The following is a 17,576-nucleotide window of genomic DNA, read 5'->3' as shown; positions in this document are numbered from 1 at the left end:
GAATGTGAGTCTCGGGGTATGTCCTCTTTTCTAGTCAATGGACGTAGCCTGAAGAGACAATGTCAAAGCGAATGTTCCGGGGGGGGGGCGACAACAAATGCTCTGATGTTTTGGCTTATACGCCGCTAAGCAAGGAATGAGTTGCCGTTATCCGATATGACGAGGCTAGGTACGCGGTAAGCCTCAACGTCCATTTCAGGCGAGACGATTACCTTGTCAAAATGACGACATTCTCTTCACATTAAAAACACATCATGAAAATTTCAGCTGAAGCTGAGGTGAAAGGCTGGGACAAAGTCAATTGTATATGGCTTTGTCATCGTGCGCCGGAATTGGGACATCTCGGCTACCCTAGACACAAGCATCTGAAACAAGGTGATTGACCATCGACAAAGACCTCATCCACAATCATCTCAACCCAACAAACGTGGTGTTTGCTTATCAGTAATCATTCGGATACTGTCCGATTGATCTCCTCTCCTCTGGCCATAACCGAGGTCGTCTCTGCCCCGAGTCCACGTCGTATCGTCATTAGAAGGGCGTAGAGCATCATGTGACGCATGTTGAACTACCTACTTCATTGCGCAATCATCAATCGGCCAACAACCGAAGAGCAACATACTCCTCATAAGAAACACATCGAGAAGAAACCCCTGATCAAATACATCAATAACAATGTCACCGGGAGCCATCTCACCACTTAGTAAGGTGAAAGCCCTTACAATTGACGTCTTCGGCACCGTCGTCGACTGGCGTTCATCTGTCACTGAGGAACTCACCTTGAGAGCTCATCGGAAGCTATCTTCTGACCTCCCTCAACCTCTCAAATCTCGCCTAGAAGAACTCAAAGAAGATGATTGGGGCCGCTTTGCCCAGGAGTGGCGAAACTCCTATAGCAAGTTCACACTTGGCTACGACCAGAAGAAAGACTCATGGAAGAGCATCGACCAGCATCACCACGATAGCCTCGTCGACCTTCTAGAGAGCTGGAATCTGACTGGCCTATTCAGCCCCTCCGAGATCGAATCCCTCAGCCTCGTCTGGCATCGCTTGACACCGTGGCCCGACTCATCGGACGGAATCCGAGAGCTGGGCAAGACATACAAGACCAGCACACTCTCCAACGGCAACCTCGCCCTGCTCGGGGACCTCAACGACTTTGGAAACCTGGGCTTCCACGGGCTCCTCTCAGCCGAAAACTTCAAGACGTACAAGCCAGACCCGGCCGTCTACCTCGGCGCGGCGCGGGAGCTGGGTGTCGAGCCGCACGAGGTCGCCATGGTGGCGACCCACCTCAACGACCTCGCCGGCGCGAGGGCATGTGGCTTGAGGACTGTATACGTGGAGCGTCCAGAGGAAGAGGCATGGGCCAAGGACGACGAGAGGTATCAGCAAGCCAAGGACTGGGTCGACCTCTGGATCACGGAGGAGGAGGAGGGCTTCCTGACCCTTGCCCGTAAGCTCAAGGAGCTAGCCTGAGGTGTGTGTGTTGTCCAGGACAAAGAATCGGCAGAGAAATATAGTTGAACAGGGGAGGGTCCCAATGCCCAGGCTGGTACCTACATGATTGGTAAACTGTGGCTGTATGCGAGTTGGTGAGCGAGTGCCTTAGTTGATAGACCAGGCGTATATTGTGCGTCGGAGCTTCTTCTCGTGCAGCAAGTCAGATATTAGTCGGAGCCTCTCGGCGAGGTTCGGCCGAATGGATTGTTGTGTCTTTTTTTCCTTGTCGTGTTCCGAGGCCATCAACGGCATTGTGTGTGGTTCAAGATAGTCTTTCCGTATACACCACCAGATGCATCTGCTCACAACACCAACAAGACTAGCAATGACATGTGCTACTGCTAACGAACCCCATAATTACTTGTGAAAGTGTCAAGGGTTGCTGGCTCGGTCACAAAGCCGATGCGGGCGATGCATCAGAGATGTGACCTCGAGCGCACCGGCCCGAAGGCTTGCAACTCAAGTGACATGAAGTCCATGAGGATCTTCAACAAGGCAGACAGACACACAAGGCCCCTCAGACCCCAGAAGCACACTAGCCAGCCGTCTGGAAAAGCCATGGGTTGCATTGGCAGGGGGAAGGGGGGGGGGGGGGGGGAAACAAGACTCGGGTCTCGCTCAAAGGCACATTGAAGAAAAAGCCATGGCCTTTCCCCGGACCAAGTGAAGAGGGTGTGGAGTATGCGACTCTAGATGCAGCCGTTGGGAATGAGGCACGCTGTGGGTGAGGCAATTTAAGATATCCCATCTGTAGGAAGACACGGAAGAGAGAAAGAGTGTGTGTACCTGAAGAGACCGACAAGTGCGGAAGCCGTTGAATGTCTTCGACCAACCACGGAACCAAGTGGTCGACAAAGTGTGTCCGTGCCAGACTAACAAGTTAAGCCTGTCTTTAACGTAATGCTCACGCGACATTAGAGTCTTATTTCTCTGACTGATGAAAATACAAAGCGTCTTGTTCAACTCTGCGCCAACAGCCCGCTAATCTCACGACTGAAATAAAACAGCTGCCTGTAAAGTACAAGTTGCTGCCAGCGGCGTCATGGGACGTATCAGCCGTAGGCCCGTAGGAAGAAGGGCATGCATATGCTCAACAGCAACCCATCTCGTTCATTCCCCCGCAAAAACCTGGGAACCCCAGACAAGAAAACCCCAGAGGCCCAACTGGCCGGGCTCACCGGATAGCACATCCCCCATTTTGGGATCCCGGGTGTTTTTAAAAGGAGCGAAGTGGTCGGTTCAAGAGGCATTTAGGGCCGAAAGACGGGTTTTTGTTCCCACAAACCCCCGAAGTTTTTAATGGGGTTTTGAAAACCAACCAATTAGCCGCCTACTTCCCCCCCAAAAGGGGGGGGGGGGGGGGGGGGGGCAAGGAAGAAAAAAGTCTGGGGAAAAAAAGACGTCAAGATTACCCCATGGGCGCGCACGCCGTGGACCGAGGATACGACCGAGAAGTAAGTCTCTTCATGGTTGATTTAGGCTTGGGAAAGCTTTTCATGACGTGGTTAGACCATGATATTGTATCTAACTTGGACAGGCAGAGCGTGCCCGTTGGAGGGACGGAGGAGGATCCATGGATGGGATGTCAATCGGTCCTATAAGGCCGGGGTGCGTGTTAAGGGCCTTGGTAGCTCCATTAAGCTCCGAGCTGAAGAGTCCAGGAGTCAAGCAGAAGCTGGAGATTCCTAACGTTAAAGTATGACATCAGGAAAGAACGAAGGAATATTCCCGCATAATCAGCATCATGCTATTCTGCGCTGTCCTGGAGGCATTTTCCCAATCCATGTTCAAAACCGGTTGGTCGTCAAGTTTGGAGGTTGTACCTATGTACTGTGATTTAGTAGGTTTGGACGTTGACGTTTTGGTGTGGGGTAAAATGGGGCCGCTGGCCCGGCTGGACCTGCATCGAATCCAATCCAATCCATCCCAAATATACCCGACCTGGCCAACGGGTGTCACCAAACGATGAATAGTAATATCCAGCTCGTGGAAAAGGGGACTTGAAGAACAAGACAAGATACCTGGAAGACATGTACCTGGCACGTGTGTCTGTACAACTCACTGGCTCATTGATGTCACTGCGGGGTGTCAGACACGACAAGATCCAAGCAGTCGACACAAACGCGTTCGGGGTTACGTCGAGGGGGACGGTTCGCATGACGGTTTGATCCAATGCTGGGATCATGCCTGGAACTCTCTTCTGATCTTGCTCCATGAGGCTATCGGGTTGCTCGACTCTTACGTGTCTGCGGGGATTGGCCACCACCAGCACGGGCAATTCTTTCATGACCCAATGCTTAGAGCATGGCAAACAGGCAGGTCCAAGACAAGTCAGCTAGCTAGCACGAGAGCTATGATGCACCCCGAGGATCCTGAGGCTCACCAGCCCCCGGCGGTGCCAGCCGCTGTGCAGGCGCACGGCAGGGTCAAGGTCTGGGCCGCCGGCCGACGAGCATGGGCAGACGACTGGAGTGACGAGACCAGATAGACGCCCGCGGGCGGGTATGCGGGTGAAGCACGGAGCAATAGGACCCGTGCGGTGCGGTGCGTGCCTGTGATGGTCTCCCGTCGAGTCTCTATCCGACTGACTCTGTGTATCCAACCCGCTCGTCGGAGTGACGGATGGTGGCCGGCCCATTACAGCACTGCCACCTCCCAGAATGTCGCACAACGACTCGTGGCCAGGCGGCTGCCGTCTCCATCTTGTTTCGGGGCAGAGCCAGAGGCCGGGGCGAGCTTCAGGGAGAGACAGCAAAGAAAAGCAGGGTCCCTACCGAGACGGGCAAGGCGGCGCCCCATGTAGCGTACGACGTGGGATAGGTCTGCTAGGCAGTCGTGTTTTCGGGATATTATGCGGTGGACTGACTTGGTAGATGGTGCCAAGCAGAGGGTATCAAGTAAACCGGGCTTCCTATTTGCAGTACAGTGCAATGCAGCGCAGCCCCCGTCGTGTGGTTGTGCGTGCCCGTGGGGGATCGTGAAAGTGAAAAGCCTCCTTTTTGCGCCACCTTGGAGAGAGGCCAGAGCAGGGAGGGTCCTGGTCAGGGATCCAACCATGCACTCACGATTCAACTGTCATTATCTTGAAATCGGCCCCCGGGAAGCCGTTTCGTCCATAGAGACCAAGCAACGACATCACGGAGGCTGTCCTGTGCTTCCTCTTTGGCCAAACCGGACCCAGCTGACTCGGTCGACCGAATTGGAATGGGACGCTCAACGCCGAAGCATCTTGATGCTGACCCTCAAACTCACCCTCATCCGCCGGGCGAGACCAGGACCGAGGGGAGAGAAGAAGGAGGCGGCGGCGTCGTCGACAGCGATCCATGGCTCCATCTTTGGGGTTGCGCCGTGTCATTAAAACGGGACAAGCCTTTTTCTTTGCCCGCCCCCTCAGGCCGGGTTCGGCTGGTGCCCAACGTTCCAGCCTCTCTCCAACCTCGGATTTTTTGGTGGAGAGCTCTCAAGAAGCCGGCATGAGAGGGACGGAGAGGAGCAAGATCAACATGGACAGGGACAAAAATTCCCCAGAGTGGAGGACCGCTCATCAGCAGAGGCCACAGCACGACACAGCTTGGGCATTGGAGCTTGCTTGGAGACGAGAATGGATCCATCATTCATTCCCTTCCCTTGCTGGGCGGGATTGCTTTGAAAGAACCCGAAGGGGGATCCAACCTGGACGACCCGCCAATGCCGGTCGCTGGAGCCGACAAGCGCGGCTCTGGAACTGCTGGGATCCGTGATTTGTTGCTCGTCGCTTCTTTTGCATCCATCGATTCGTGGCCGGCCGTGAAAAGATTTTTCATGTGCCCTTCCCTTCCCTTCCCTTCTTTTGGATTGTGCGATCTCCCATGCAGTTGTTGCATTTGCTGCAGCTCATGAGCTCATGAATGGGCTCAGTAATATGTCTGGCCCGCCAAGGTTGTTGACCGACAATTACGCCCAGCATGGAAGATATTTCCACCATGCAGGAGTATGAGCAGCAGCAGCAGCAGCAACAGCGTCGTCTTGCGTGGAGTCGAGTGTGTAAACATCGCCAAACAACCCCCTCCAGTTCCAAAAAGCTCCCCTGGTCGGTGTCCAGCCCGAGACAGGGCAGCTTCCAGCTCCATGTCCATCCAACGGGTCACCAAGAGCTGCCTCAGCACAGGCCACCACCCCTTCTCCAGGGCTGCTCCTCCCCAAACCTCGCTATTCCCCCCTAGGACTGGACTTCCCGGGGAGACCAGGACCCTGCCCCCTCGGGCATCGTGCTAAAAGATTGCGAGGTAACCTGCAGGTGAAGTTGCGGTATCTCAGCACCAGACACAGTGTGAGCCTCCGCCGGCAAGGTGTTGCAGTACCTCGCAGGGACTTTGCAGGGACCGGAGCCTGTTCTAGTTGACGAAGCCCAGGTACATACACAACCACACCACACCACTCACCAGTCCTGCGACCACCTGGCCCTTCCTGCGTGCTTGCTGCAAGCGCAAGCTGCAACCACCAGGTTGCTGCAGTAGGGGAAAGAAGCAAAATTTTAGGGTAGAAAAAGGAAAGAAGGGGAAAAAACGCAACCTCGGACGTAGCAACAAAGAAGAAGAAAAGAAAAAAGACCCGTGAAGATTTTTTACTTCTTCTTTCTTTTCTTCACTCACATTAACTCGATTGACATTGGTCACCTTCAACATCCACATCGCAGCCTGCTCCGTGTATCGGATTGCAATTGTACTAACCCCTCCTCTCTAATCCCATCAAGAAATCCCAGAATCGAAGAAAGACGTGACAAGAATTGCGACAGCAACAACATGTCCCCAAATGACCCCACCCTAACCACTAAGGCACGTCTTTGACCCAGTCAGGATGGTTCCTCAGTTACCTCACAGCCCAGCGCCGCCGTAGCGCGGGTAATGTTCCAATTCCCTCGACTCCTACTGTACAGAGTACGGATCAAGGCCGACTACGCCAAGTATCTATCCTATCGCCGGTCGAGTCGCCCGCGCGCCGCGACGGTGCACCGCAACCGAGCCGTGACCCGGGCTCCCGGGTACTTGCCGATGGACGGCTCTGAGGCCTGTTGAGGAAGACAAGCCCAGCTAAATGCCATGCCCTGCCAGCCCGCGCCGTCAGGGATGAGCGAGCAGTTGCTCATGCAAGACGCATTGCTTGTTGGAGATGGATGCCATGAGCGCTCTTGGGTCGATATTCAACCGCTCAACTGTGCAGGACAAGGCTCAACAAGCAACTCTCTCCATAATCCAGGCACGAGCATCTCCCACGCAGCGCCGCTCGAGTACCAATGCTCCAATCCAAACCAGATGCTTGCTTGCTTATCCACCAAATAAGGGGACACAATCCCCAAGGTGAAGAGGAGTGGGAGTCGCCCAGCAGCGGCTTTGGTGACCAGGGGGTGCACGTCGTCCGCCGCCGCTTCACCCTTCCGGCTTCATCCCTCGCCTATCAGAAGCCTCCGAAGGCCTCGTACCCTCGCTCGCTCCCATTCTTCGGGCTCGCCCACCGAGCCGATATCCTATCCAGGTCTACCGAGTACCTGCTACTGTTTGCTGCTGCGACGTCGAGGTGATTTGATTCCTCTTGGGTGTTGTCCCCCCCTTCTCAGTGGAGGTTTGCCATGTCCCCCTTCACCCCCCTTATTCCTATGCTCCATCCCACCTCAGGGTCCCGTCCGTGAGTCCCCGTCCGTCACTCTATCTCGAGGTATCTCAGCCCTCGACGGACGGGAGTGGTGTGCTCTTGCATTCCCCTCTAACCAATGCCCAACCGACAGAGGGTACCTCTGGGGCAGGTAAATCGTCCACACAAGGTACTAGGCCCTCTGCGAGGTGAGGTGGCTTGTCTGCTGCTGGTGCCCCCCCTAAAGCGACCCCGGAAGTCCTCTAGCCCCCCTCTGGACCCGGGCTGGCGAGTACCGCTGCTGCGTCCCCGTGCTGCATGGGTACCTTCAACCCAGGTACTTGGTAAAACCTGGCGCCCCGCCCGCGGGCGTGGATGGGCTCCATGCCATCCATGGATCCATGCCTGCTGGATGGATGCCATGCCATGGGCCTCCCAGCATGAGGTATGGAGGTACATGCGTTTGTACCTTGGGATGCGTGTGTGCACAGGTACTGAGCACCAAGCACCAAGCACCTAAGCAAAGCACAAGCACAAGCACCAAGCAAGCACCAGAAAAAAAAGTTCTCCACCCGGCCGTCTTTCCCAACTTCGCCTCCAGCGCCAGCTCCACGTCGACGCCTAGACCAAACATCCATCTAAACTTGAGCTGCCCTCTTGTCTTGGTCTTGTCCAGTCCTCCGTCTCTTTTCTTGGACACTACTACCTGCGTTATACACTCACTACCTCCATACCTACCTTGCCTTGCCTTGCTACTCTTACCTCACCTTGCTAAATCTGTTCCTGTTTGTTCGCCACTGGCGCTCGCTCACCCGTTTGACATCCACTCATCGCTTGCTTGCTTGCTTCTGGATTGCTTGCTTGCTTGCTTGCCGCCTCGCGCTGCCTTGTGCCTTGCCTCCAGTCGCCTTGCCTCCGCCTCCGCTCTCTGCCTCTGCCTTGCCGCCGCCGCAGCTGCAATTGCTGGGTCACAGCTCTTTTTGCTCCATCAAGCCACCCCCTCCTCCCGTCGTCCCTCGTCTTCGCCTCTCCTCCGCTCGTGACGACGACCTCACCAACTCCAACCACCCTCGATCCATAACCTCGAGAGCCTCATCACCGACCACACCCTCCCCTCTCCCACCCTCCTCCTCTCCTCTCCTCGGTCCTCCCTCGCCTGGACCCTTCTACCCCTTGAGTCTCCTCTTCCCTTTCGCATCGACTTCTCTCCCCCCTCGTCGATTTCTTCGCCGTCGCCGTCATCATGGCCGGCCGAATGGTGCTGTACAAGCTGGTGGTATTGGGAGATGGTGGCGTGGGAAAGACGGCTCTCACTATCCAGCTATGTTTGCAACACTTTGTCGAGACTGTGAGTTTTCATCCACCTGCCCGTGCTTGCTTGCACCGAGTACATGGGACCTTGAAGTTGACACCCGTTACAGTACGACCCGACGATCGAAGATTCATACCGAAAGCAAGTCGTCATTGACGGCCAGCCGTGCATGCTCGAAGTGCTCGATACTGCCGGACAGGAAGAGTACACGGCGCTACGAGACCAATGGATCCGTGACGGAGAAGGATTTGTCCTAGTCTACAGCATCTCTTCACGCTCATCCTTCACCCGCATTAAGCGATTTCATCATCAGATTCAACGAGTCAAGGAGTCGTGCGCATCGTCGCCGTCGTACCCCGGCTCACCCATCTCTGCCGCCAACCCCCAGTTGCCCGTGCCTATCATGCTCGTCGGCAACAAGAGCGACCGAGTCACCGAGCGAGAAGTTTCAACGCAAGAAGGCCACGCCCTCGCACGCGAGCTAGGCTGTGAGTTTGTCGAGGCATCAGCTAAGAACTGTATCAATGTCGAGAAGGCCTTCTACGACGTAGTTAGGATCCTACGTCGACAGCGGCAACAATCTTCACGACCCTCAGAAAGGTCCAGTGGCCGGACGCGAACAGGCAACGGCGACGCGAGAGGCGGTGATCGCGACGATAGACACCGAAGGAAGAACGAGCGAAGCAAGTCCAAGTGCATTGTGTTATGAGCGACCACGCCCGCACTGTAGGAAGAATACTTCCGCCAATCAAGAGGAGGGAAATAAGACGACAGTAAAAAAAAAATGAAGACAACCAGAAAGCAAAGGGGGCCGGCGACGAGAAGCCGGCGACGACAACCGCGGATGAGGGGTCGGCAATGGCGCGACCCCTCACCCACGACGGGATATGCCCGCCGACTTGGAGATGATTGGCGAGACACAGCGGGAGGCACGGAGAGACGGACTTTATTCTTTTCCTGCAATTTTAGATGGCCATATGCCCAACGACGAGGGCGGCATGACGACGCAGCATCGAACGACGAACGAAAGCAGAAGCAGTTCCGCACCGGCGAATGGCGTACGAACAAAAAGAGGCATATTCTTGGGGCGCTAGGTTATCTATTGACATTTATACTATTCTTATTTCCAAAATTTACGACCAAGACCTGGAAGGCGTTATTGTCTGTCAACCGTGGGGTTCTTCATAGTCGTGTATGACGACGTAGGTTCTGGAAGTTACCTATCATGTCTTGGCTGGCTTGTTTGGCTATCTGTCTATCTATGCCGTGGGGTTTCTCGAGTTTCAACTCTCAGTCTCGGCTGGACGTTTGTGGTCTACCTTGTCAACGGTCTCCTGTTTGGCAGTCGACTTTTGGATGGACCCTGGCAGGGAGGTACAAGACGACGTTTCGTTCTTGCATGACTCGATTGGGGAGGGGATACGAGGAACTAGTTGGTCGAGGTCGAGCACGAGCAACTCGAATGTCCATGATGGCTGGGATTGACTTGACGTGTTTCAAGCTTTGCCCCCATGGAAAGACGGGTACCCCTCGGCGGGCAGGGACAGGCGGTTCTGGAACAGCACAAGCGAAGTGCGAACGGCGGGTAGCAGAATGCATAATCTTGGCTTGTCCATGCTCACATCTAGGGGCGGATGGGGTGGCTTAGCTGGCCATGGCGGCTGGATCTGGCAGCAAGCGATGCAGAGAAGGGCAGGGGTGATCTGAAGCGTGGGAGGGCGTGGGCGTGGGCGTGGGCAGCTGGACTAGGCCGATGTATCTAAATGACGGCTCGCCATACAAGAGCAAGATGAAATGAAGATGACCTGAAAAGCACCGAGATTTTGGATGATCCCCTGTATTGGGAAGTTGTAGTTGTGTCATTAGCGATGGGGATCCATGGGATGGGATGGAGGGACCCTTGGTTAGCGGACGGCCCCATCCACGGATCCATCCATCCATAGATGGAATGAATGAATGAGTGAATGAATCGAGGTCTAGCTTCGTTTACGATTGTATTTACATGGGAGCACTTTTGACACTTTGACGAGTCGACACTGTTGCATGTTGTCGGAGGTGATGGATCCCTGAGTGCGGCGCACGGAGCAGGCAAAGCTAAAGCTGGGGGAGACATGCGATCCATAGGTATCCATAGGTAGGTAGATGGGCGCAGCCGCGTGCGTGTTGTTTCTGATGACGATTTCGAAACAGTTTCCCCCCAGCTAATGTCATGCGCAATCAGCTGAATCTCGTGTGTCTGAGGCTGTCTAGCATGTATCATGTCACGAATTGCTTCCCTCAAGGAGAGTGAAGTAACAGTGACAGTGGCTCTGGATACCAAAGACATGGAAAAGGCAGGGCTGTCGAATCCAACCCAAATCAAAAAATCTCATGGGCGTCGGTCCATCAGAGGTGGGGGTTCTCTTGACACCATCCCATCCATGCCATGCCATGGGGACGGGATGTCTCTTGTGTTGGTGGGGGATAGGCTACGTACGTGGGAGGGAAAGAAAAAGGCAGAGGTTGGCTCTTGTAGTAACTAATCTGCTGGTGGTCTGTATGGGCTGCCAACAAAGGTTCCCCGATGGGATAAGATGCGTGTACTCTATACAAACACGGACAAGTTTTGCTATCTGTTTGATTTCCTTCCACACCTTTTTTTTTTCTTTTCGCAAAATGTTGTGAACCTTTTTTTTTTTCTTGTTCCCCCCACGCAAGGGTCTACATGTTGAACCATGATCCCTCTCACACTCACATTCTCTAGATGGCGCCAAAGGGGTGGACTCTTCTTTTTTTTTGTTTTCTCCTCAAAGTACTCATGCTGTGACGACACATGCAAACGCACACGGGAGGAGTACATAGAAACACGATTTGGGGGTTACAGATGGTGGCGCTTTACCTTGGGAGAATGCAGGGTCGATGGAGGGAAACATGGCAAAAAACGGGCAGAAGTAGAAACGTTTCGGGATAACAAGCCATAATGGACATTGGTGTCCGTAACGTAACGTGAGACAATCAGATCTAATGAGAAAGCTGTCAAGCACTAGAGATGTCATTCATTATTTGTCCGGTCTTTTTTTTGAGGGGGGAAATGCTTCAACATGACAGGTTCATCAAGTGCCGGCCGGACCATTGCTACGAATGGAAACAAGAGCGATGGACAAAGTGCCCTCTCTCTCTCTCTGAGGTTGCGGCTTTTTTTTTTTTACTCATGTCTTGCAGATCGTCCTAGATACACATAGTGTAAGACGCTTCCACCGCTTCTAGCTTCATTCACTAACACAGAAGCATCCGATGCCGATGCTACCGGGTCGAACCTCCGAAGACCGCGCCGTTGAACGAAAAAAGTCGTCCATCCTTTCGGTAGCATCGCGCGAGTAACTCTCCACTTCTACTTGTCTCCCCCCCCTGGCTGGCGTGGAAAGTAAGAAAAGAGGACACTTTTTTTTTTCTGCTACATAGTAACGTTATAGTTATTTTCTGCTTGCTTTCTTTTTTCGTTCCTCGGATAGGACAAATCCCGAGAGCAAGTTTTCCCATTGTTTGCCTTTCCCCCTCATTGCCGCGCTTACTTAACTCCCCGAGACGGCGTCAACACCGGAGGAGGTCCGGCCGGAGGACGGTGTGCTGATCGGAGGCTAGCACACGGGACCAAGGATCGCTTGGGCCTACCCCTTGCGGCGAACAAGCGGACGCATGGTCACTTCTCTCCCTCCGACGATGGAACGTTTTTCTTAACCCATCTCCATGGTTCAATTGCGGATACAACCCTATGCTTTCCCTCATTCCGGTAGAATGGCGGAAGTGCACCAAAGGGGGAAGGTAATCAGGGGCACCAGAAAGAGAAACTTTTTTTGATAGAAGAAGCCCCCCGGGGAACAGGGGAGATTAGTTCCCGGAACCGGGGTGCCATACAATGAACCCTGGAACAAAGGAACAGAACAAAAAAGGACATCTAGGTTACGGACAGACCCGGATACTACTATGTAACTAGAGAGCTAGGCACTCACACGTAAGAGTTGAACGACATGACAGAATCTCCCAAAGTGTCATGACCTGCATTACCAAGCCCTTCCTTTCAACAGTTTTTAGAAATCAGCCCTGCATGAAGCCAAATGTTGGGGTTTGTAGTTGCAGAAAAAAGTCAAAAGCCTCTTCCCCCGATCAATAAAAGCCTCTTGGACGGGTAGCGCTAAACACAACCGCCCCTACCATACCCCTCCTCCTCTCTTTTTTCTCTCTCCCCGGACATCGAGATTAGCGTTGTTGGATCGGTTGAGGGAGTCATGGACGGGGAACACGTCTTAATCTATTGAATGCATGTCAGAGTGCTAACAAGACAGGCAATGGCTTGGCTAGCAGCCAAGAATGGCTGTGACTCCAGAACCAATGTTGCTATTCATCATCACGAGATTCACACACACACACACACACACACACCCCTCAAAAAAAGGTGGCAGAAACATGTCGAGACGACCGACTAGAAGCCAACGTTTCGCCACAACCAAAGGGAGGAAGAGCCCACCTCTTCTAGCTCGTTTCACCATTATCCAAGAAGCTTTCTTCTTTTTGACGGTCAACGGCTTTCCATTCCAATGCCTTGTTTTTTTTTTTTCAGACGACGCTTGACAACAACCGTAAGCCTCGGTTTTACAACTCCCGAGTCGCGAATCATGTCCGTCGGGGAAATTGATGTCATTGACCGATCATGTCGGCCTAGTGATAGTATCGCCCTAGTCTTTGGTAGCGGCCGAAAACTGGCGATGGCTTCGTCACAATCTCATGACGCACAACGTTAATCGGTCATTGTCGGCGGCCGCAGTAGGACGAAAGGCAGTCAAACGAGGGTAAACTCTACCAAGGACGACTCGTCATGTTGAATGGCTTGTCTCCTCATCAAGTGTCCTCGAGTCAAGACCATATCTCCAGGCTGAGACATGGCAACGACCACCACTATCAAGCCTACACTACTGAATAACAGGACTTCTCACAAGGTCAGGCTCACTCACATGCTGGAAAGGGCACAGAGGCACAGGCACACACAAATCATTCATGTCAACAAGAGTATGTACGTGATAGATCATCTCTATTCAATAGACACATAGAGACCTCCAAAACCTCCTGGCATCCTCGGAGCCATTTGCCGCGGCTCCCTTTCCATGACGCCATAGTCCATACCCAAGAACCGTCGCCGCTATTTGAATTGTAAACACAAAAAAAAGGGGGGTTGCTATATCCCAAGTGAGATCGATCTGGAATTGTCTATCCAAGAAAAAATTGACATTGAAGTGAAGAAAAGCAGATTGTAAGATATATCCTCTATCCAACCCGAGGCTAGATTCGTGACATCGAACAAAATACTCTGATATATAACGACAAGGAAATTCCATAATCACTCCTTTGTCGCGTGCTGGTCCCCGAACGGACTGCTGTCTCGCCTTTGGGATGACCCAGGCTTCTCGTTCTCGACTGCCGACTCCTCAATCACAGCTCCGAGGCTGGGCGCCTTGTTGGACTTTTGAGGACTGGGTCGGTCGGGGGGGTCTGAAAAGGGACCTTGGTCTACTGAGGGAGAGTCTTCGATGATGGTGATGGCACTCGAGTCCCGAGTAGCGTTCGCGCTTGGTGTTGTGGGTCGCGAGGTTCCCAATGATGATGATGCTGTTGTTGAGCCAGTCTCGGACTTGTTGCTTCCCATATCCACCTTCTTTAGTGTTCCAACCTTGACCACCTGTGCACGAGCCTGCGTAGCAGTGTTGGCGCTGTTGAGGAATGTCGAGCCCACGCTGAAGGCACTGGCACCGCTCTTGGGACGACCTCCGCCGAACTTCTCAAAGTCGATGCTGGGAACTGGGGGAGCATTGCTCTCGAGGCTGCTGTTGCCAACGGACTTAACACTGACAACGGTGGGCTTGGCGCGCATTCCAGTCTGGGCGGGTGTGAGCACCTGGGCCTGCTTGCCGTAGATGGTAGAAGCAACACTGGATCGAGGTGCGTATGAGGTGCGGGCGTATGAAGTTCGGTCAGAGTAGCCAGAGAGACCCGAGTAGGTCGAGTCTCGGAGGTCGCCGGGGACAAAGAAGTGCTGGTCGTCGTTTCCTTCGCCTCGGGCGGCAGCGGCGTGGTGCATAGGGATCGGAGGAACAGGGGGGACAAGAACGTTGGGTGACGTAGGAGTGGCTCGGTTCGTAACGCCAGGAATGTAGGCGATCTGAATAATGTTGGAGGCTCGGGTGAGGACGGTGGAAGCGATCGAGTGAACGGTGTGTGTCGAAGGTGGCCGGGTTCCCCTTGAGGCAGCATCCTTCTCTGAGCCTTGAGGAGCATCCACGTCTTCAACGTAGATGGAAGTGGGAATCTGTGACCTTTTGGGTCTGACACAGAACCTCCATACTAGATAGGTGACGGCGACAATCACGACTACACCACCGACAACACCACCAACGATACCGCCGATGTTTGGGCCGTCAGAGCCTTTGCTGGATGCGGATGCAGACTTCTTGTCGCAGAACGATGTAGGGCACTTCTGGCACTCGAGAGGTACGGTAAATCGGCATTCACTGCCTTCGGGGCAGCTAGGGCATTCGAGTTCGGTGCTTTCATCGCATTGGATACACTTGCCGTCTCGAGGAACGAGTTGGTACGCTAGACAAGATGATTAGAAGCCGTCGACAGGCACACAGGAGGTTCCATATTAACTTACCCATACTAACTTCGTTCAAATCTCTCGCGACGACATATCCAGGTCCATCCAGACCTCTGGACGAGAAGTAATGAAGCCCCTCCATGTTGATATCCAGTAATGAGAGACGAGTAAGAGGTTGTGGTTGATCGATAGCCCCGGATTGGCAGGTGTCGATCACTTGAGATGATCAGTCAAGCCAAGTTGGGTGGTTGTCGGAGGTGGCTTGGCGATGGGTGTATTTCAAAGGTGGTTTGCGACAGACGGTTGATAGTATAAAAGAAAACAAGGATTGAATGGTTTGACGAGTCCTTTCCGCGCGAGAATAATGTGTATATTTTCAGGCTCGAGTTGAGAAGGGTCGACAAAGTGGTTGGAGAAAAGTCGAGGAGAGTAAGAAACGAGTGGATTCTGAGGCTAGCTCGGATGAAAAGAAGGCTGGTTAGGAGGCGCAAGAAGGAGACATAATCGACCAAGGCGACGGCTCAAGTAGCGAAGTGAATGGATAAGAAGTAAAAGAGTCGTCGGAGGCTCCGCTCGAGTCGATGGATTTGACGGTTGACGGTCGATGGATTTGCGTGCGTTCAAGTCGGATCGTTTGGACGGGGAGAACGATGAAGGAGCGAGGGAAATCCAAGAGGGCCTGGAGGCAAGACTCTTACTCAAATCAAAGAAAAGAGTCAAGGAAAGCGCCGGGAACTTGGTCTTGCGACCGACTGGGCGAGCGCTGCAACCGGGCACATTGGAAGCACGAGGGGACGGGGTGACAGGGGCAGCCCGCCACACTAGCATCCTTTCGGCCATAGCGAAACAATTAAACGGCGCGCCATCTATTCGTACTGTGTGCTATGGTGCCGCTGCCCCTGATTCTGGTGTCCGCGGGGTCAGTGATTGTGTGGAATGTCCTTGACCATCCCGGCCAGCAACCCACAGCCCAGTGTTTGAGGCCCCTGATCATTCCGGATATGCACTGTGCAGTTTGACGAACTGGGCACTGGGCTGGTACCTTGGACAACGAGCGATTTGCTGTCAATCGCAAGTACCTCCCATCTCTTTCCCTGGTCCAAGCATGAATGAGCCCAGGTTATACCTCAGGTACCGCAGACCACCAGCCAGCTTCAGGTGAACACCAACAGGGCCGCCCGGATGGATAGATGCAACTACGGACAGCTACCGACCGAGACGAGACGTACGGTACGGTTCGAGAGGCTCAGGGCCCTGCAGGCATCACCAACGGCAGCGATCGAATGAGCTGCGAGAAACACCTCCTCACGATGCAGTGTCGCCATCTCCATCATCTAGATCCATGCCTCGCTCTGGCCAACCACGAAGACAAAGGCCTCTTCTCTTCAGGCCTCCCTCCTCCACTTGGCGAAATCCACCCCGTGGGTAGCACAAACTCCTCTCCACCGCCCTCTTTCACAACCGGCTGGCCAGTGAGTGAGTGGCGCGAGTTTACATGCCAGACTCGGGCGGGCGTTGCAGAGCAGAAACACCTTTTTTTTTGCCCGCACGCGCGTCCCTCAGTTCGAAACAAACCCCCGATCCAGGACCCTGCCGAGGAGTCGGGTCCCCGCTTGAAGGCATTCCAGAGAGACCTGATCACGGCGTGATGCGGTGAGTCTCTGCCGTGGCAGTGGCTATGGCTCTTAGCGAGTACATTCGTCTTGTTGAAACGGTTGCAGTGCTTGGTGTTGTTTGTATGGCTCGCTCAGCAACAACGCATCTCGAGCCAACCAGTAGCTCATTTGCCCATCAACGAATCACAGCACAGCCATGCGGCCGCTTTGCTGGCCTCATCTCACTTTGCAGGTCCAGAAGTTTGTTCCGAGCATATTGACATGGAGTTGTTTGTTCTCGTCCAAGTCATTGAGCAAGTTTACTCGGACCCTGTTGAAATATCTGATGTTTCCTACCCTAACGTTGGGTGTGATCCCGTTTCGATTCTCTCCGGATCACGCATGCTACGCTGCAGGGCAGGCAGAAATCTTGCCATTTCACCGTGCGTCTTATATCCAGCTGTATTATACCGATAATGATCGTCTTTATTAACCACTCCTGGGTTTGGATGTTTCTTCGCTACTGATCAGGCTTGTCGTCCAAGTACAACATCCAATGTTCTTGGCTGTCACTCACATGGCCGTTGGGCCTTGACCGGACTGGGCTACCAAGCATCAAGCCAGGCGAGATCTCCCGCAACCGTGATAGAAGCTGTCCTCCATTCACCGTCCACTAGAAGCATCGTTCCCTTCCGGTAGCGACGGTGGCTGATATGTGGCATGACGTGCCGTCGTTGAACACGAAGGCTCATATTGACTGAGAATGGAACTCGGCATCTCGTTGCCTCGGTGCGCTGTCACGCCCACTTGCCGATAATCCAGGAACAACACTTGATTCCAGATAATGGCTGCTAGATTACGTGGGCAGCCGAAGAACGCGTCATTTTTTCATATTTTAAGACTTCGGAACCTCGATGCAGAAATAAACATTTCT

The 17,576-nt window shown here is 53.6% G+C and overlaps 3 protein-coding genes across 3 annotated transcripts; 2 read left to right on the top strand and 1 right to left on the bottom strand.

Moving 5' to 3' along the window:
* Positions 1 to 675: 675 nt before the first annotated feature.
* On the top strand, positions 676 to 1,479 carry NECHADRAFT_41372 (uncharacterized protein; the record flags this gene model as incomplete). The annotated part of the gene is made up of 1 exon (XM_003051199.1): positions 676 to 1,479. The coding sequence occupies one exon, from the start codon at positions 676 to 678 to the stop codon at positions 1,477 to 1,479; it is 804 nt and encodes a 267-aa protein (XP_003051245.1).
* Positions 1,480 to 8,353: 6,874 nt separating this feature from the next.
* NECHADRAFT_41722 (uncharacterized protein) lies at positions 8,354 to 9,131 on the top strand (the record flags this gene model as incomplete). Its single annotated transcript, XM_003051198.1, has 2 exons — positions 8,354 to 8,458; positions 8,532 to 9,131. 2 exons carry the CDS (start codon positions 8,354 to 8,356, stop codon positions 9,129 to 9,131), a joined length of 705 nt encoding a protein of 234 aa, XP_003051244.1.
* A 4,338-nt stretch (positions 9,132 to 13,469) lies between these two features.
* NECHADRAFT_61266 (uncharacterized protein) lies at positions 13,470 to 15,666 on the bottom strand. Its single transcript, XM_003050804.1, has 2 exons — positions 15,105 to 15,666; positions 13,470 to 15,046 (listed from the first exon to the last, which is right to left on the bottom strand). The coding sequence occupies exons 1-2, from the start codon at positions 15,187 to 15,189 to the stop codon at positions 13,794 to 13,796; spliced, it is 1,338 nt and encodes a 445-aa protein (XP_003050850.1). The 5' UTR covers positions 15,190 to 15,666; the 3' UTR covers positions 13,470 to 13,793.
* Positions 15,667 to 17,576: the final 1,910 nt, after the last annotated feature.

Source organism: Fusarium vanettenii (genome assembly GCF_000151355.1).
Source record: "Fusarium vanettenii 77-13-4 chromosome 5 genomic scaffold NECHAsca_5_chr5_3_0, whole genome shotgun sequence".
Taxonomy (NCBI): domain Eukaryota; kingdom Fungi; phylum Ascomycota; class Sordariomycetes; order Hypocreales; family Nectriaceae; genus Fusarium; species Fusarium vanettenii.
The sequence above is the reverse complement of the archived record's forward strand: the minus strand, read 5'-3'. Positions and strand labels throughout refer to the sequence as shown.

Coding starts and splice junctions, on each gene's coding strand:
- NECHADRAFT_61266 (XM_003050804.1), bottom strand. CDS start 15,189: ATGGAGGGGCTTCATTACTTCTCGTCCAGAGGTCTGGATGGACCTGGA. Junction 15,047..15,104: donor TTTGAACGAAGTTAGTATGG/GTAAGTTAATAT, acceptor CATCTTGTCTAG/CGTACCAACTCGTTCCTCGA.